General features: G+C 44.4%; 1 protein-coding gene across 6 annotated transcripts in view; it reads right to left on the bottom strand.

The window, feature by feature from the left end:
- Positions 1 to 21,392, bottom strand: part of LOC130210372 (protein Aster-B-like) — an 86,899-nt gene that overhangs the window by 34,277 nt on the left and 31,230 nt on the right. The window contains exon 1 of one of the 6 annotated variants that reach the window (XM_056440578.1): positions 12,734 to 12,754. The exons of 2 other annotated variants lie outside the window; for them this stretch is intronic. Coding sequence is in view for 1 of the 4 variants with exons in the window: in XM_056440573.1 (XP_056296548.1) it covers positions 2,758 to 2,780 (23 nt within the window). In the remaining 3 variants the exon portion in view is untranslated. Of the gene's footprint in view, positions 1 to 2,697; positions 2,715 to 2,757; positions 3,266 to 3,565; positions 3,581 to 12,733; positions 12,755 to 21,392 lie in introns of those variants that run through there. 3 more of the 6 variants (XM_056440579.1, XM_056440573.1, XM_056440575.1) reach the window with 3 other exon arrangements.

The raw sequence follows: 21,392 nt of genomic DNA, 5'->3' as shown, positions 1-21,392 counted from the left end.
TCAAGTCTCTGAATGGCACCTATTATCCCTTTGTGTCACTAATACACCCAGTGCTGACAGTGTGCAGGAATTTATGAACCTTTTATTTTTGTATACATATTTTCCTTTCTACCAGGTGTGCAGGTGTGCATTACCTAACACTGAGTATCGTCTACTCTACAAATATCCGTATAGCCTCCAGGTAGCAGGCAGAGGAGTGTGGTGGGGAATAGAGCATAATCAGCGATGACAAATGGCTTGTGGGTAGGATGCAGTAGAAAAAACAAAAAGAGGGGACCGGGGACAAGAGAGAGAGAAAGAGAGAGAGAGAAGAAAGAGAGAGAGTTAATAATAAGTTGTGGCCAGAAGGGAAACAATTCTGCGGTTTCTCTTCCCTGCAGGGCCCCTGCTGTGAACTCGGAAGTCCATTGTGGCCCAGTCTGATGGTGCAGTGCTTAATCTGGAAGGGTGCTGTTGGTTCCGAGCCCAGTACATTCCTAACGAACTCTTAGCTGTGGACATTAGGGTTTCCCAAGCAAGTGAAGGGGGCTTGATCATCCCTTCTTTTTTATCTAGATTTTAAATCTAGAGGATCAGCTGATCGACCAGCAGCTCACCTACGGTTAAATAAAGAAGAACCCTCCCTCTCTCATGCTTCACTTATTGAAATGAATCTTATTATTGGTGCTACGATTTTTTTTGAAAGTCAGTTTAAAATAGCCCGGGGAGACATTAGTGGCTCGGCAGTGGAAAGGTACACGGTATGCACGTGCGGATGTGAGGATCTGAGGCATCCCGTGCCTGGCGGACGTCGCAAGTTTCCCAAAGTCTTTGATGTTCGGTTTGTCTGCATGACAGCATGCAGTCTCAAAGGGTGAAGGCTGGAAGACTTCTCCACAGAGCTCCGACCGCAACACTGGGCAGCACGGTCACCTGCTCCAATCGGCAACGATGAATAAAATTTTAAAAAATCGACCGGACGAGTCGGTCGCAAAAAGACGCGCGCACGGGCATTTATGCGTGCGACGGCAGGCTTCTCCGCGGTGCCCCGTGCAGAGAGTGAGCTCCAGCTCAGGCCTGCCGTCTGGGCCTCGCTGTTGCTACAGCTGCTGCTGCCGCTGGCTGTGCGTGCACATCTGTGTGCAGGTTTAAGTCACACCAAATGTCGTATCGAGAGCAAACATCCCCACGTCGGGGGCTAGCCGCCACATCCGGAGCGATCTCACGCTCGCACGCACACACGGTCGGTCGTATGTGACCAACATACACCCGACAGGGCCGCCTGAAAATATATAATATATAATAAAAATGGGAAGAACAAATAATAAAACTTTACTGAGAGTGTACAAGAATCCTTGTATAGTTCCATCGAGTACCTGGATAAATAAACTGCTTCATCTGGTGGCAGCGACTGGTTTATAACACATTGAGGTACATTGAGGTCACACCGTTTGGCCTTAGAAGCAGATTGTCCCTGGGAGGACAGAATGCAGATCTAATATACACAAATAATCAGGGTGAGCTTGCTGCTGGATCCTCTCATTGATGAATTTACGATCACTTCTTCTTTCATTGACTCCTCCCTCTTTCAAGGTGGACTGAAACATGGCTGAAATAAAGAGTAATCTTTAAAACTCCCTTGTTACTAACGCAGTCTTGATAAAAAGGTAAAAAGCACAACATGACATTTTGTGGGGATATCGGATACAGTACAACTATACACGCATGTGCCATTATATAACATGACAACAACAACATGGCATGCAAACTATACCCAGCGAGCGAGCCAGACAACTACATGTGTCAGAGACTGTGGGAAGCCAGCAGATGGCTGTTTTCCGGTAAAGCAACCTGTGTGTATACAGTCTGCACTCAATTATTATCATGAAGCCCTGAGAGAAAACCTTCAAAGCTACAATCGACAGTCTCATGTAAAATAAAAATAAATTAAAAAAACGACTGGAGAACGAAGTCATATATTTGATTGGTATAAAAAAGCAGAGGAGAGAGGTTGTAAATGATAGAAGAACACAGACAAATATAGAAAGTGAAAAAGAGACCGAAAAAAAAGAAGAGATCCTCATGAAAGTGAAAAGGAAGGAAGCAGGACGCACGTTGCCGAAACTGCTCCCCTCCTGGTTTTTTTCCCTCCTGCAGTGCTATGTAATTCGTCTCTAAAAATATCAGGCAAGAGGAGGAGGAGGAGGAGCATAAACAAAAACAGGGGGGGGGGGGGAGGATGGATAGAGGAGAGAATGGAGAAAGTGCACACGCTGTGGTGAAACAGGTGAGGAAAAGGAAAAGTTTTCCTGGAAAAAACGCGGATCTGTTTGTCCATGTGAGGCACCGAGGGAACGGGGAAAACAAGCGGGGAGGTCGGCGGCAGCGGGAAAGTGTGGGGAAGACGGAGGGAGCATGTGCCGGCTCTCTTCCCGGCCGCCACGTGAGTGCCTCTCCTCAGCTGCTCTGCTCACACTGAGCCCGCCAGAGGGGAGCAAAGCCGGGTCGCCACAGCGGGAAGAATAACACACTGGACGCACACATGGTTATGTATCCAATGTGCCCTCTTTAAAAAGCACAGATATTTGACAGCGCAGCCTTGTCAACAGAGGACGTCGTCTTGGAGCCACAGGCGTCATGCACCTGGCCGGGTGGCGCTTTGCATAAACGACAGCCACACACAGGAGGGAAAAGAGAGAAAGAAAGAAACCGGCTCACATTTCCAATACGCAGTCTCACACACAAAGGGGAAAACCTGCGCTCTCCGTTCAGCCTTACCAGGCGAGCTTGAAGCCTTTCATTAGTACGGCGAGGAGTGTCTGACGTCCATAGCGTGCTGTGGGCACTGGGCTGCCCGTTCACACCGCCGCATGCTGACCGACAGCCTGCCGAAGCCTCCGCTCCCATCCACGGAGCGCAGAGCTGCACGGGGGATGGGGAGGGGGGACCGAAGGGAGCAGTGGACGCGGAGACAGATGGATGGTCGGGGGGGGGGGGGGACCAAAGTCTGGACGGACGATCCTCAGGCGCGCCCGCCTTCCTGCTACATCCCGCCGCTCGCACCGAGGTGCCGCAGTGCCGAGCGACTTGTGCCAGAAATTCCCACCTCCCCGAGGTTCTTCGGTTTCCCCCCCCCGCAAGAGAAGGAGGCGACCTGCGCCGCAGTGTTTCGAGAGCACACCCGCGAAGCACGCAGCAGAGCTGGCGACTGCAGACGACCGCCGACGTGGCCCGCCGCTCTTTCCTTTCTAACGCCGTGTCGTTTCTCTCATTGCGCTCGCACCGCCTCCCCCCCCTCCCCTCACACAGCGTCTCTGCCTGCTCGCTCAAACTCTCTCTCCGTCTCTCCCCTCGGTCTCCGCTGCGGATGAAGGCTGCGCTCGCTGTGCTCACAGGGAGCAGGCGCAGGCTCTCTATCCCCCCCCCCCTCCCCGTCCCTCCCCCCTCTTGTTCTCTCCGTTCTCTTCCCTAGATGGCTCCCTTTCTCTGTTTATCTCCATTGTAAGCCTCGCTGGCCCAGTGTGGAGGATACCCCCCCCCCACACACACACACACACCTCCACACTATGTATGAGAAGGGTATTACGTGGGGGTCAGGGGGACCTGCTGCGATTCCTTCCTCTTGTATTGTCCTCCAGCCCTGTTCAGTGTCAGCAGCTATCCCTGCTAATCTCTTAATGCATTGAGAGTTCTGGTCCTCCCCGTGTTTATAGCGGCGCGCTGTGTACGTGCTCTGCATGCATGATAAATCCGATGGACATTATGGTGACTCAGCTTGCTTAGTTGACTCCAGCATGTTTTATTACTGTAATAACCTGAGTTTCAAAATCTAACTGGGGCCTTAGATCAATCCTTTTCATCCGTTTCATTGGCCGACGCAGCGGGCCCGTCGAGCTCTGGATTAACAGCGATGTCAGCTGTGTCTCAATAGTCAGACGTCTGCCGTCTTTCATGTCGGGCTTTCCAAAAACCCAGAACCCCTGAGCAACCGTGCTGGGGAGGGATCCATCTGTGCGCTCGTCACGTAAGCCGCAAATGTCAGCATGCCCAGCTCACTTGGTAACAGACAGTAGACCCCTAATCTCAACCCTGACCACAATATTTAGTCACGGGTTCTGTAAAATAACTGAGTCACAATACTACCGTGTCAGAAATGAGAGTAACAATAGCAACTCTGTCTCTCAATCTAGCCAAACCACTTTTTAGCATCATATCAACCCGTTTTCAACCAACTTACAGACTTCGAGCTTGACACTTAAAGTCCCAGGCTAGAAAGAAGAGCAACACTTTGTTCAATGAGTCACTTTTCGTGTTGAATCTGGGACTCTTCGACGGTCGACGGTTGCTTTAAAAATATTCCAATACTCAAAAATACTTAAACATTATGTAAAATCAGCTCAACTACATGTGTAATGGCTTACACTTTAACGGTATTGCAGTAAGTGCACCACCAGTAGATGGTCCACTTTAAGTTTGTACGCATAAATCATCCACATGCTAACATCCACATCAAATGTTTTCTTCTAGATAGAGACCTGCACGTACATTTCCACCCCCCTATACCAGTCCCCTGTAGGCTATATATATATATATATTAGGGCTGTCAGCGTTAACGCGTTAATCTATGCGATTAATTTGGCCGCGTTAACGCACTAAAATATTTTAACGCAAGTAACGCACTTTTTTTTTTTTTTTTTTTTAAACCGCGGCAGTACGGTTTGACACTGTTTCCGTTTTTAAAACAATCATTTCTCCGCGAAAATAAGGAGCAGAAATCAGTTTAACTCGTGGATGAATCAGTCGGGTTTCCTCCTGCTCCTCCTTCCTCCCGTCTCCCCCTCTGATACACAGAGGAACAGAGGGGCGACGTGTCGGGTGACGCGGCGCGGAAAGAACGCGACACACGAAACCTTCAACGTGATTGGTCAAACCAATGAACACCAAGTAAATCACAAAGGACCTCCCACCTCACAGGTTAGGCTCATTTAGCAGCCTGTCAGTCAGACAACCAGAGGACACGGCGCGAGGACAATGAGGCTCATTTCAGAGCTGAGATTGTTCTGGAATGTTTGATGTATAACACGTGGGGGTGTGTCACATGCAAAAGACTTTAAACGGTGAATTTAATTTATTTTGTAAAATGTATAAAATGCCCCAGCCTCCAGAGGGTTAACGTGACATATGTGAATGTCAGTCAGTTACCAAGGCCACTGGTTCTGCTGTTCAGTGTTAAAGATGACAGGACCAATGGGGTCTCAATATATTTCTTTTTTTTTACTAATCTGATGTTTCACTGAAGAAACAATTTATCATCCACGATATTAAATACCTCGCTGGCACTGTATATGTAGGAGCCTCTTTGAAAACACAGCTCTGTGTGAAGTTTTGTCTTTAAAAAGAAGGGAAACACTTTTAACCCTTGTGTTGCCTTTGGGTCATTTTGACCCGATTAAATATTTAACCCTCCCCCGCCTTTGGGTCATTTTGACCCGATTCAAAACATATTTTACCCTTTGGGTTCAATTTGACGCCAGCAATTAAAACCTCCAGAAAATTATTAGAATTAATATTGTTTTCCAAGTTTAAGTGTGAGGCACTTTATGTTTGTTTGTTGACTACCGAAAGAACACCGACATTAAACATTGAATGGGGTCAAATTAACCCGAAGGCGGCAGGAGGGTGTAATATTGATTCGGGTCAAAATGACCCGAAGGCAACACAAGGGTTAAACGGTGAATTTAATTTTTTTTGTAAAATGTATAAAATGTCCTCAGCCTCCAGAGGGTTAACGTGACATATTTGAATGTCAGTCAGTTATCAAGGCCACTGGTTCTGCTGTGTTCAATGTTAAAGATGACAGGACCAATGGGGTCTCAATATACTTCTTTTTTTTTTTACTAATCTGATGTTTCACTGAAGAAACAATTTATCATCCACGATATTAAATACCTTGCTGGCACTTTATAGGTAGGAGCCTCTTTGAAAACACAGCTCTGTGTGAAGTTTTGTCTTTAAAAAGAATGAACTTTTAACTTTTAACTTTTAATTGCGATTAATCGCGATTAATTAATCGCAATTTCAAAATGTGCGATTAATTAGTTAATTTTTTTTAATCGATTGACAGCCCTAATATATATATATATTGTTATTTGAATTATGCATTGTAGGAATGTATGAGCCTTTTATTTAATGATTCACTTCAATAATTAAAAAGGCTGCTTTCAGTGACTATAAACATTTCTATGCGCGCAGGAATGTCACGACAGCAAATACCGTGGGACATTGAAGCAGCAAAACTAACTGCAGAAAAGAGAACTACATGTTTAGCTTCTGATATAATAGTAATATTAATAAAAAGTTAGCTCAGCATCTCTGCTCTCGGCATGAAAGCAACTAACCCTAACAACAGTTAGGTGGTTATTGAATCGCTAATTTAACATCGGGTTTTTCAATCCCATAAAAGTGTATAATAACACGCATTTCATCCAGAACCACAGACCCGGCCTCAGGCCTCAGGGGTCAGAGAGCCACCGAGCGTTCACTTTCATAGAAGCTGCCATCAAAAGGAATGACCGCAGGCAGCGGGTCAGGAGGCAGCACATTCTTCCCCTTTAATCCTTTTAAAGCCCTGCACATCACAACTCATTAAGTGTGGCTAATACCATGGCTGAGGCAAATCCAGAAACACACGCGCACACACTCACACACTCATGAAACCCCTTTATGGTTAAGACGTTATTAATTTGGTGACGGGTAATGCACGTGGTAATATGTTTAGTTAAGTATAGCTCAATATGAAGTCGTTGTTATTGTTATTGAGCTTAGCCTGCTGAGTCACTGAGCTTGTCAGGAGAGAGCAGGTGCATGACTTAAAAAAAAAAGAAAAAAGAAGAATTGCAGGAAGAGGATGCAGTTGCACTTGGGCTCTTGGTCTCATGTTCCCGTCACAGGTCGTGGGTCCCGTTCAGAACTGGGATCAGTAAACAGCTCTGAGTCGACGAGTAACTTTGGTGGTGTAAAAAGTACGCCGGCCGGTGCGCTACATATATTTCGCAGAGACTTCTGACCGATAGCATGCCAGGGAACGTAACACCTGTTACTGTCTTTCCAAAACGGCATCGGAGAGACTGAAAAGCCCCACTGTTATATATTGGGAACACTTTGGAACAGACACTGATGCCAAGGTAATCGGCATGGGCCCCTTTTTCAATGGGATTCAAAACAAAAGCATTAAGTAGCACAGATTCACGGAAACATGTTATAACTTTGTGAATGTGAGTTTTAGTTGGCATTGGTCCATTATTCCAAAGTAAATACCATACAACATGCACGTTTTTTTTTCCTTTTGAATATTTACACATGTGTATTTCGGGCTGTAGAGGGCTCCATAAAACATCCCATAACTAGCCATCGACTGCTGACTTTTAGAACTCAGAAAAAAATCATGATTTCTTTTATTATGAAAAACTGTCAGAGGGAAGAGGATCAGTGAGTGAGCCTCTAATTCTGCACCATTGGACAGGCACAGGCTCTCCCTGTATATTATTAGCCAGCCTCGTTTCTCCCACATTGCAACAAAAGTGGTAAGACTGCAGGGAGAGGAAAGGGAGGAGAGGAAAAGAGCCGGGGATGTAAGAGCTCTAATCCCTTCCCAGGTCAAGTAGTGAGGGATGTAGCCTGGGCTTCAGTCAAGCAAAAGGACAGGAAGTCGTCTCACACAGAGGTCATCTGGTGCCCACCTTGTCAAAGGCTTACTAAGAATGTCACTGAACCCCCCCCCCCCCCCCCGCCCCACCGGAAACAATACCTGCAGTCACGGTGCAGCATACTAATGCCAGCAATAAATCACATTGTTGGCGATGGTTCCCGGAAACATCCAGGACAGACGCAGAGTTCAGGCAGTATGATGTCATCTGCTGAGCATTTCTGCAATGGACGAGCAGTTCATCTCGACCTCGCCTCCTCTACTAATGTGGCTGATGCACCGAGGAGCATGCTTTATTCATACATATCCTTATTATTTCATAAATAAGAATGCATCAAAGCAGCCAGAGGGCTCATTGTGACATTTCATTACTTCTGCATCCCCAAAAAATACTGTTACACTACAAAATACAAATGAAATAGATGTGTTAAAGAAGTAGACATTAGCCTGTTATGTCCAATAATGCAACAGGAGGTTGTTTACCTCAGCTTTAACACACAGAGGCTGGCTACCCATTGCCTTTTGCTTAGTCAATTCACTTTAATTTCAAAACCATTAGGAAGAGAATATCACCATAACGCAAATAATACCATGCATGATTACTAAAAGACGGATTATATACATCAGGCCATACTTTTGGTCTCATTCGAGTGTTTTTGGGGCCTTTGAAGCCTGTCTCGCTTTATCTCGTGTCATCTTTCTAGCTGAGTGTGTGTGTGACTGTCATTTGACTCACTGTCTAGCCTGCTGAGGAGAAGCGCTACAGAGTGGTGCTGAATGGACAGCTCCTCTCGAGAAGAGTCACCCGCCAGAGACGTGCTCCTCTCACCGACGCCCCCTGCTGACCAAACAACGTCTGACGATCAGCCACTAACACCCACTGGCTTCAGGCACAAACAGGAATTGATTTACTTTCACATACACATTTAGTGATTCACCCGTATTTCTCCTGAATACATGTTCAATGTGCTTTTTATGCAAAGGTTTTAAAAAAGTAATGCAAAAAATGGAGGTTCAAACTCATAATTCATGGATTGAGTTACACCTTAACAGATAGTAGTCATTAACTATTAGTCAGCAAAACAGCTGTCAGGGGACTTTTTTTTTTTAACATTCCTTGAACCCTAAACTCGCCCAGAGATTTTTCATTTAACTCCAAGAACAGTATTGTCAGATAATCCGGATTAATCCCGTCACACTGCTTTGTGGGATTGGATGGCAGGGTGAGTTCGACTCTCCATTTGCCTGGCGTTCATCTCCCCTTAACACGCCATAGATTACGCATGTACCACGTTCCTACTCATGTTGCCCAAACCTCCCAGAGATTGATCTCTACTATCTGACCAGAGAGGGAACTGGGTGACCATGTGACGGGATGGCCGTTTGTTTTGTTGTGGAACATGTCGATCAATCTGACCGCTGGAGGCCACAGTGTGGAGACAGAGAGCAGAAATGCATTCGCAGCACTCGCACACGGGAATATCCCGTATGCACACACGTGCGACTATGCACACTATTTATGCAAATTATTATTCTAAAGAATTATTCAAGCATGGGAACTATGGTGTAAAACCTTCGCAAAAAAAAGAAATAGAACGACACAGATGTATTAACTTAATTCCAACACATTTAAATCAGTCTACAGGGAGAACATGTTTGTTGATGTTTGTGAACGAAGAGGAGGTGTGGATTGAAGACAGACGGCGTCGTAGTTCAGGTTTACACGTCTGATCAACAGAGTCACAGGCGACAGATCAGAATAAGGTTAAACAGATGTGAACATGGGACTGGGAGGCACAACAGAAACCGGCCCGGTAGGAAGCCCAAGTCAAATTAAATGGGATGCAGAACACACAGCAGCAGCAGACATCCCACTGAGGACAGAACAGACACTTTGCAGACCGCCAACGTCGATTGAAACATACAAGCCCAGGGAGGGAGAGGGGAAGTGATGCTGAACCACAAAATATGTTCGATTGCAAAACAAATTATAATTAAAGAGCAAGTGATTGATGTTGTGTTCAATTTCAGGTCAACCCAAAAAGTGATGGAGTAAAATACTGATGGCCTTCTGCGAGGCCGTCACGTGGCCCATGAATAAAAGAACAAAGCAAGGCACATGCTGACATTAAAGCCCTCCATTTCCTGTTTCTGCTGCAGCAGGCAAGATGAAAATAGGCCGAGGTTTCTTTTTTAAAAACCTCAAAAACACACAGACCGACACACAGACACTCATCATTACTAAACAAAGCAGAGCAAGAGAGAGAAGAGGTGGTGTAAAATGGAGTTTGGGATTATCTCTATTAAACCAACATATTTGTTTGGATCCCACTGATGAGAGTAAAGTCAGTGAGTAACTCCGCCTACCCCTCTGCATCGGGCTGCACTAACATGAAATGGACCAGAACCGGCCATAGAGGCGGACTGTGTTGGCCAGATGTGACCGATCCAGCCAGCAGTTATTCTGCATCTTTTTTGACATTGGTCTGCTCTGTTCATTTGATGCAGTGGGCTATCGCTACACAAACAATAACTCATAGCTTCTGCTAAAAGTCACCTTAAAAGGAGCATTGTATATACCTTCATCCTGAACTGTAGCTGTAGCTATTTTGCAGCACATCAATGAGTCATCACATCCATAACCCTGAGCGCCTCAAATACACAGTGGTTCTGTTCACAAAAAAGATGTCACGACTCGGAGGGATCGGGTTCTGCTGATATCCCCCCCGATCTGGTCCCCATTCAGTAGTGGAGGGTACACACTTGAGCTGCTAATGTATCGCTGCACTGACGGTCACACTCGTTTCTGTCAGTCACCTGGAGGAAGCTCTTTAACCACTGTAAATATGTTTAAAGCATTTGGTCTTTTCAGTCGTATTTTTTTTTTTTTTACAATTTAAGTTCAAATAAAAATCCATGAATATCTATATATCTATTAATCCAAATCAATAGAAAAATTGGTACAAATCTTCTTATCACTAAATTTAGTCGTATTTGTTTTTTTACAATTTAAGTTCAAACATAAATCCATGAATATATATGTATATATATATATTAATCCAAATTAATAGAAAAAATGTCACAAATCTTCTTAACACTAAATTTGAGGACCTTTAGGAGATTCCTGTGCAGTTTGTATATTTGCCAAGAAGCACACACACACACACACACAGAAATACTGACTTTCCATTTGCTTACCACCGCCATTATCACCCAAAAGGCCTTCAAGGACGTGACTTGAGCTATTTCGAGCATCACAAATGCTCAACGTCACTCATGGCGACAAGCGCCCGGCGAGGCCTCAGCCTTTCAAAACACCTCGGCTCTGCAGGGGTTAAATCTGCACAGCTCAAATTCCATGAATCAAAATCAAGACCCAGTGCTTCGTCCGCATCACACCGGTCGCTGTGGATGGAAACCTGAAGCCCTGGATAACATCCACAAGGTCAAACATTGGAGAGAAGGAAATTGTTCTCTACTGTCCTCAGATAGCAGCACGCCGTAGGTCTGTCTTACATGACTTCTAAATCCAAAAGATAATACTCAAGTGCTTCGTATTTACCAACCTGGCACTAACAGGACACAAATGCACAACTTTGGAACGTTATTACTGCCTTTTGATCTTTTATTCTTCACCATATCTTTTGTACTTGATAGACAAAATGCTGTGGGACTAATTGATTGATTTTCTGTCCCTAAGATTTAAAAGGATGCCTAAACCGGGCTCAGAATCCCCTCATCACAGCTCACGTGCCATGGAGCAATAAAGTGGTTGCTAAAATATGTATCCACTTTATGGATTCTTTGGAGGAAGTGACGCCAACCATCCATTCTCAAACCAACAAGTCACGTCTGTCAGAGGAAAGCATATCAATATGAAAACATGTATGAATGGGAGCATGTGTTTTCATCAATTGCACCCTCTCCAGCCACACTCACCCACTCAGAGCCCTCGTACTGTCCGGCCAAAACAAAGTTGCTGTGAATACTTTCAGGCTTGCTGCCTGAACCAGCTGGCATGATGTTTGCATCGACACAAATTATTATTTTCCATTCCATTTGTGGAAGTAATGGTACAATATCAATACTCAAATTAACACACGCAACTCAATGATGTCTAAAAAAAATGCAAGAACTGTAAATAGACTGCCCTAATCCTTAATCCTGCCTGTAGTTTGAAGACATAAGTGCTCTCTTAACACTCCTAAAACACTGAAATGTAATATGCGAGGAAACTATTGGGAAGATAATCGAGAAAGAGTTTTAGGGCGTTATAAACAACAGTTCTAATAAACACACTATTCAATGTTTAAACTCCAGCAATATAATATGATAGTTTCAATAATTTGGAGGACTCACTGTCGAGCTCCAAATTTAATTTCCCATTAATGCAACTGGATCATTCAAATTGCCAAAAATCCTGTTCGCAACGCCGGCTTTCTGCAATAAATGTGTCACTTCTGGGCCGATCATTATGACATCATCAGTCTTAATATCTCCTCCAGAGCTACCGAAGACATTATATGGCTCGTAGAACTTGTCATAACTAACTAACTAACTAACTAACCAACTGTGAAATCGGTGCCTATTAATTCACAGCAGAGTTTTACAGTTTCTCTCTCGTCTTGCCCTGGCAAGAAGGCAGCGAGCGCTCATATTCTAGCCACGACACGGCCGTAGTGGAATCGAAATGACGATGTCCCAACCTCTAACCCTGCGGTGCTCCGGCAGAGGACAACGCTGACAAGGCTTCAGTGAATGTTGCTTCAGCACTTTTGCTCCTGGATCTTCACCCACTGTGAAATCAGAAGACCAGAAGGAGCGGAGAGGCAGTCGAGGAAGGAACCAAACATCTCTCTCTCTCTCTTTTTGGGACGAGCCAGCGTGACATTCTGCGATGTGATAGTCACATGACTTAAAGACTACGAACATACGTTAAATAAAACATGGTGTATATACAGATGTAGAAATACACATTTAGTATGAGTTTAGGGACGTGAAGCTGTCATATACAGGCAACGCTCATGTGCTTGTTGAGTTATATCCTACCTTTGGGGTTTCCATATCAGTTTCTTCCACTTCTTTTGCTTGGCCTATCAGTGAGGGTAGAGAAGAGTGAATGAGAGGTTTCGGTAGAATATCTTTGCTTTTTCATGACGTGACTGTTCTGACGGCAAATAGCGCCAACTTTAAAATGCACTGACGTTGATGCCTCAGGTCCAGAAGACAAACAGAAATAGTCTGTACCCTTTGTTATACGGTGTGTTATTATATCTGGTCCTCGCAGAAGGTATGGAACTTTTTTTAATTTTTTGTTTCCTGGTTAGAACAAACAAAACACGCGTTACTTTCAAGAGGACCAGAACGCCCACTTTGAGTCTTCTCGGTACGCTTATTCAACAGTTACTTTGAGCCTTATTCCCGTCCAGACGATTCAAAACAAACGAGAAACGTTTCCGACCGACATTTTGCACAAAGCTACGTGCGTGTGGGTCTTTGTATGAAAAGCAAAGCAGTGTGTGGTTGGGCTGTCGCAGCTGTGACTCAGTGCCGAGCGCCCACATGTACCATGAATCACTGTGATCACAGGCCCTCGACCACTCCTCCATCTATTCAATCAATTCATTTCTGCCGTGGCACCTGATAATACATTTTCCTCTCCAGCCAAAGCAATCTCTTCCCACTCCTTTACCCCTGACCGAGCTCCTCGGCATCTATTCAGAAGTTCCCTTCGGCTGTGCAACGGCAACCACGGATCTTGTGCCCGTCAGAGAGGTCATGAAGTTTTACTTTTTCTCACACGGGGGGGGGGGGGGGGGGGGTGTTATTAAACTGAGGAATTTCCTTTTTTTGAGATTAAACACCCAAGATTTAGCATTTCGAGCCTAATGTCGCGCTGCTGCTCGATGTTGGCCCTGAGTGGCTGTTCTCTTACAAACGTAGGAAGCAGAGGAACAGAAGAAGCCCGCAGGAAGAACACTCCATGGCCCATTTGGAACTAACAGGGGAAAGCAATCATGTCTGCTGCGCTGGAAGGCAATGCAGACGAGACAGATTACGCCACTGATTAATGAAACCTAAGAAACGGACCTCCCATTGAAGACGGATGGATACATTTCAAAAAGGCAATCTGGCACTAAGAGTTTCATTTGACAGTGGATGTCTTTAGAGTTTAGCGTTGATCCTCCGTGGCCCTGCATTGTGCTCTTCATTTCAACAAGACAGATTGATCTCCATCCTACAACACATTTATATTTCAACCCTTGTGGATGTGCACCTGGATAAGAGTGCTTTTTTGCCGAAAAGATATATAAAATAGATTAAATGTTGGCCTGCTGGGGCAGACGTATAGACATTCGGCGCGATCAGTTGAATTGATTTGCCGATGAACATATGCGAATTACAGCGCGAGTCACCAGCGGCCGTGTGATAAAGTCCGGTTGGAGGCCGACACATGGCCCACTTGGATTGATCCATGGGGAGCGGCGTGCATTATGACTGGCTCTTCCCTGCTCCGTGTTCTCCTCATCATTGCCAACATACTGTTAGTGCCCCAATTTACTTTATTCTGAGTGGTGCAATGGAAGCTTCATTACCTCACAGACCACAAATCCCACCCCATGCAACCAATACTACATTCATTAAGACAGTAACTTAAGTGGGCTAAAGGACGGATGGATTGGAATCATTTGAGCTCCGATGGAGGACGGATACGGACAGAAGTCTCTAAATGTAGTTTGGTTCACGCCATGAAATGGAGTGCATATCTCCCGTCACTCTACAGTGAGGCAGATGTCCACCGAGCATGAAAACAAGATCTTTCACAAGAAGCAGGAAGTGGGCGTGCCAGTGACAGACAGGGGACTTAATGAATCACCTACAGCGAGGGACAACAACAGCTGGCCCAAAATACGGGCTGTGATTTGATAATGACTCAGGTTCAGACGTGTGAATATATTATTGGAAGTTTTTTTTTAGACAAGATTTTTTTCGGGAAACTGAGAAGGGTTTGATGACTCACTTTTGAAATAGTTATTATTATCAATCCATCCCAAAAGTCCGCAGACAAAGAACAATATTTTCAGTTTATATCTCCGAGTCAGTGTCTGAAGAAGCATCCTTCATTTCTTTGTTTTCTTCGAAATAATGTTGAATCACTTCAACACTGTCAGGAATAAAAAGTACATTTTACTTGGGTTTTAAATGATGTAAAATTGACTTATAAAGACGGATAAATGTTGACGGCAAAGAAAAGAAAAGTTGTGCATCATGGCCGTCTGTATGACCGACATGCCATTATTTGTATCACCATTTAAAAAAAGGGGAGCCCATTTCATAGAACCAATCTCTCTCTCGCTCTAATTTTTTTCCAAAAGCAATTTAGGGATTTTTTAAAGTAGTCTCTTCATAAAATAAGGAATCAATGGAAGCTACGAGCGCGGCCTTCGCTCCTTGATGACTCTCATTGGTGATTCGCGACGGGGCTGCGGAGATAGTTATGCGAGTGCAACACAGTAATACCTGCCGGGGAGTATTTATCACTGTGGTAACCTGAAGCAGCGCGAGGACTGCCCCGTGTCCCTGTCGACAGGCGCAGTAAATCGAACCAAATTGCCCCTAATGGACCTGGGGAGCAGAGATCACGGCGGAGATTTAGGAGGCCTTGAAGACAGCTGGAAAATCCCTCCTACTCAAACGCCTGTGTCTGTGCGAGAGGCGTTTATTAGAGGGAACACCGACGTACAGAGATTTGATCCACCACGCCCTGCATTCATCAGGTTAGGGTCAAACACATGTGCATATTAACAACTTTTGGCACATTTCTCCTGTTGGAATGAATTGCTGGAGAAAGGAAACGCTGACGGAGCATATTTGAACGCTGAAGTAGCAGAGAACAAATATATGCGGACACTCGGGAAGTCGCAGCTTTATGTATTGAATGTATAAGAACAGCTAAACAGCCGCCGTCACATTATTTTTATGTCGTAAAGGCCTTGTTGAATTTCTGAGGCAAGTCTGAATAATGTCCTTGACATTCAGAAGTCTGCTGTGGACGGAGAGCAAGCGGCTGCATTTTGGGCAGGAAAGGTCAAACAGAAAAGGGTACAGCTGAAGAAACAATAGCAGGGTCATTGTAGTCATGTGATCAGGGCAGTGGAAACTACATTCACACTTAATTCAGTAGATTGTCAGGAAGCCAATTCTGGATTGTAGAGTACAGAGAGCACTATAGGTGAAAATAAACCAGGGGGGGGGTTTTCTTTTAACTGTGCAAATCAGATTTGGATGTCAGTCATTTAATACTTGCCTGTATTGATATCTTTGGATACCATCTTATATTGTATATCTTGTATAAACATGTACATCTTGACAAATGCTATTGCAACACTTTCTTTACGTTTTCTAACATCAAAGGTTATCCATGGCCGACACATGAGTAACACATTTATTTCACGCGCATGCATCTCACCCGTTACGCGCGTCAGCTAATGAATGCGCCGAGAACTCGAGACGACGGAAGGAGAAAGTGCCGCAGCTAAAGAAAGGGAACAGAAATCAGACCTGACCTTATGTTTGTGCATGGTGAACAGGCTGACACCATCCTGGCCTCTCTCCTGGCTCTCATGGCCTCTCTTCAACCTCTGTCCCGCTGTTTCCGTGTCAGATTGTCATCTGTCCAGCATGCTTTGTCATCATCGCCGAGCCTCATGAAGTCCCCCTCGTCCTCCTCTCTTATGCGGCGCATCCAGAATCACTCAGAGACAAAGTCATGTCGCCGGCTCAGAGGCTGAAAGTTGCCAACAGAGGGGATGCAGACGACACTTGTTAAGCCCGAACGCCGGTTCAGATGCGGCAGGCTGTCCAGACTGGCCGAGCGCCGCTACCCTGCCGCCAGCGTGTCTCAACCGGTGTTCTCCTCCCTGCCCACAATTCCTCACAAGCCGCTAACCCAAACCGCCGTCTAAAAACACAGTGACTTTCAATTTTCGCTGTCCAGGTGGCTCACGGGCTCGCTTCCTACCGCATCACCTCACATCTGCTGAGCCACGGATGAGCAGTTGTACGAGGGAGGATGGGTCAGGGATGCGAGCGCTCTGATTGGCCGGCGGGCCATGGTGTGTGTGTGGGAAGGTCCCCTTTGGTAGGCTCCGTGCGAGCGGCTATGCTCGATAAGGGTGGTCCTTCACATCCTTTCCTCCTCTCCCTGCTCTATCAGCCTCCCTCCCCTGCTTTGCTCCCCCTCACTTTCTCTGTCCCTCCCCCTCCCCCTCCCCCTCCCCCTCCTCCTCCTCTGTCTGCGCGGCACGCTGCACGCAGGCACTCGCGGTCCTCGGCCGCCGCGCCGTCTTTGTGACGGGACCAATCAGCGATGCGGTGGCAGCACGCACACACACATGAATATGGAGAAGGGATGGCGACTACGTCACCAACACATAGCATCTTGCAGGCAACACCAACCCGCAAAGCCCATCACCCAAATTCACCACCAAAGATATATATTTAAAAAACACACACACACAAACACACACACTTGACAGGTGTGATACTACGGGGATCATTATGGAGGACTACAGAGAGGAATAAGATCGCTCTAGAATGAGACTAGATGGAAAACAATAATGTAGCAGATAAATCCATGTGAGGCCAATAAAGAGAAATAAATGAAGATTATTTGATGAAGAGATGACAAATATTATTGCAGGACGTATACTAGATTAGAACACATTATAAGGATGATTTTAGTGTAGTTTCTGACTTGAATTCAGCCTGGATTGGATGATAAATAAATATGTTACCTTGGCTTGTGTGAATTATGCTAGAATGTACTGATTTATCACAGTTTTATTTATGACTGTTTCCCCTTCCATTATATCAGGGTGGCGGCTCTCGGTATCGCGCACGGCGGAGCTCCGCCCCCGTGCGCACACAGGTGTGCTGCCTGTACAAGACTAATCTTGATAAGTAAGTAAATATAGTATATAAATAAATACATGACATTAATTGATAGATAGATACAATACAGTACATAGAGAGTGAAGAATGGCCTTTCTCAGTTTTCTTTTTTGCTTTTAGGAATGTTCTGTCGAATATGTAGAGGGCAGAAAGAGTTGTGAGAGGAAACCATCTCTAGATTCTTCCTGCCAGTCCGACAGAAAGGATGTTTGGCTCTTCAATGCTGATGATGATGATGATGATGCCATTTCAGGCAACACAGCTTCACACAGGCCCGGGGTGGGTAATCGGGAGAGTTCCCGGTGGGCCGCTTCATTTCTGGGCCGGTCGAGAATTTTATTTGTTGACATTTGTCACGTTAGTCCATCTTCTCTTAAAGTGGGTTAAACACGTTCAGCATTCTGACACCGCAGCCTCTGCATGGGTTGTACCATGCGAGGAAGTTCACCCCTCCCAAATAATAGAGTTGGTTCAGTCCATTATGGAACTCAACCAACTCAATTTGGGAGAGGAGAACTTCACCCCTCCAAAATAGAGTTGGTTCGGTCCTTAGCCGTCTTTTCCGAAAAGTTTTCTCAGCTACGGATAGCTGGGCCGGCCCGACCGCAACGATACGCGTCAGGGAGGATGGACGGGAGGAAGAGGGCAGGAGGGGATGAAAAAGCCAGGTTGGAAAAAAGAAAGGCATTGGAGGAGGATGCTGCCAAATGTGCCAAGCTTACAGATTTATTTTCAAGAGGACAAACACAAGTGGCAACTGGTAAAGAGAGACAAAGGCCTAATGATTAGCAACATAACTATTCGGCTAACGTTGTAGCCTTGATTAATATCATTGTAGCGTTGTCAACCTATTCTCAAGCAAAATATTAAATTGAATTAAAATATTAGCCTTTTTATATCACCCAAAATATGGCGATCCATAGACTTTGCAAATATTATGGAAATGTTGATATATACTATTGATATTGATATTGAAGTATGCAGTAATATCACTCTTAATTTTTCTTTGTAGCTTCGGAGCAGCAGACATTTGCAATGAGGAGGCCATGACTACAGGGACAGGTAGAGAGGATAACAGTGGACACTATATGAATTAAAGTTATATATTCTAAGAAAGAGCAGTACAGTACTTGATGAACCAATATGCGTTGTTTACTCAGAAGTGTGTGTAGTAAAGGAGTAAATCACCACTATATAAGACTCATGCAGAAAAATGATGATGACCATGACCATGACCATGACAATGACCATGACCATGATAATGACCATGACAATGACCATGACCATGATGATGACCATGACCATGACAATGACCATGACCATGACGGCCCCCATGAGGTCTCACTCCAACAAATCTGGCCTACTGCCTAATCTGAGTCTGACACCCCTGCGACGCCCTTCTGCCTTTTTTAATGTTGTGCATATTTTTTGTTAACTTCTCATCTTAAGTGGATTATTATTGTTGTATTTAACCGTTACATTATTTGTTGGACCATGGTATTAATAAAAGAACTACAGGATAGTAAGAGCTGAACTGTTGCTTCATTTATCCAATTTCCACTATACCATGAAAAAAGTGGGCTGGTCTTGAGCCTGAAATTCCCGGGCTGAAAAGTGGCCCCACTCCGGCCCTGGCTTCACATCATTTGAGCCCACAGTGGTCCTGGAGCATGAGGCTGTCGTGGAGCATTCAAGTGCTTGTACTGGCTAATAAAGCAGGAAATATATATATATATATTACATTGTAAGTACCCTAACCACACCAACTAGCTAATCTGTTGACTGCACCTATTTTTACAAGCTCAATGTAAGCTTCTTTTGTACATGTTTACCCAATTTTGTTTTGCGTTATGTGATCGCTATATTGACAATGAATTTGATTTTTCTCTTGCATAAAATGAGTTAAATAATTCATATACTGCATTTAATTGTAGAGTGTCTTTGAATGTGAACTTTTTTTTAGGTTGGCAAAAGCGCCAACTACACTAAAAAAAACGATTCAAGCCCTTCTTAGAGGTGACGCATTTAAATATTGTTTGATACATTTAAATAAATCAATTACAAAACGAAGATATCTATATTGAATGGGTGTAACACAAAATGTAGGAATACTTTAATTTATTAGATTTATTTAGGTTACACTCACAAAAACAATTCAAGCCCTTCTTAGAGGTGACACATTTAAATATTGTTTGATACATTTAAATAAATCAATTCCAAAAATAGATATTTATATTTAATGGGTGTAACACAAAATGTATGAATACTTTCATTTATTAGATTTATTTAGGTTAGATGGTGTGCATATCAACTCAAAATAAATGTGTTTTATTGAGGACTACCCTTTGCGCATGCGCCAGCTGAAAATCAGTTGTTTGCATGAGGTGAAGACACTTTTAGGGCTGTACGGTGGTGTAGTGGCTAGCGCTGTCGTCTCACAGCCAGAGGGCTGTGGGTTCAATTCCCAGTCGGGGTGTTCCTTCTGTGTGGAGTTTGCATGTTTTGTTAGTTAGTTAGTTTATATTTTGAGTTGGACAAACACAAATTAATTTAATTTAATGAATATAGTTATTTTATTTAAGATGTATTTGATACAAATGAGTTGGACTAACTTAATTACATTTTATTGCACTGATGTGCTAAATTTGAGTTGGAGTTGCAAATAATTATTGGATGGAAAACCTGCCAACAATTTAATTGAGTTCATCCAATGAGTCATTTCTTTGAGTGTCCAGGTGTTTGTGTTTGCGTCCCCCCCTCCCCCCCGGAAGCGGTAAACCGAGAGGGGGAATCACCGTTATCCTTTCCTTTTCTTGAAAGTCGTCCGGAACAAGAAACCTGTTCCGCTCGTCCATTTGCGAGTATCATTTTCTCAACATGTCGGACGCTCGCTTTCCTGGAACTCCTGCGCAAAGTAAAAAGGGAAGGATCGGATTATGCTGACATCCCCCACTGGAAGCCAACGGCTCAGACCACAGACGCTGATCGATAATCCGGCAATTGAGACGGCGGAAGAGCCACGCGGACGTGAGACACGAAGGCACAAGAGGCATCAAGTGAAAGGTGGGGGGATCTCGGCGGCAGCTCTCCGTGAAAGCCGCCATGAGGACGAGATCAGCTGCTGCCACATTGTTTGACTTATTTGATCTGCCGTGGAACACAGCAGAGCTCCTGTCTGCCATCGACAACTCTTCTTTTTAACAGATTCAAAAGGCACACGGTGTCCAGCCACTTTCTGCATGTATTATTTAAAGTTAGCTTTTTAACAAACTAAGTATCGATCGCTTGCAGTTTGTGTGACTCGTGGCCACTTATGAAAATACCTGCAGTGGAGTTTCATTTATTATCAAAATGATCAACTGAGAGTATGTCATACATCACATTTGCATTTTCATTGGCTGAAAGGCTGCTCGACAGTCACAGTTGACACTGATGCGTATTCATGCCGCCTGATTCATCGAACAGAGCTTTGCTCACTGTTAACACGGTTCTTACACATTTTGACCAATGGATTTCCATGACTTTCCATGACTTTTCCATGACTTTAAACCACATTTCCATGACCAAACTGAAATCTCGGTATAAACATGAAAAATGTGGAAAATGTTGCGTATTGAGAGCGTACGCCAGCTTATATTTTGAGCATCTTTCTTTAAAAAAACATATTAGTTATTTCAAACTTGGCGTGGATAAACATGTGATTATAACAAATTTCCATGACTTTTCCAAAACTTTTATGATTTAAGTTTTTTCC

This window comes from Pseudoliparis swirei, chromosome 20 (genome assembly GCF_029220125.1).
Source record: "Pseudoliparis swirei isolate HS2019 ecotype Mariana Trench chromosome 20, NWPU_hadal_v1, whole genome shotgun sequence".
Lineage (NCBI taxonomy): Eukaryota > Metazoa > Chordata > Actinopteri > Perciformes > Liparidae > Pseudoliparis > Pseudoliparis swirei.
The sequence above is the reverse complement of the archived record's forward strand: the minus strand, read 5'-3'. Positions and strand labels throughout refer to the sequence as shown.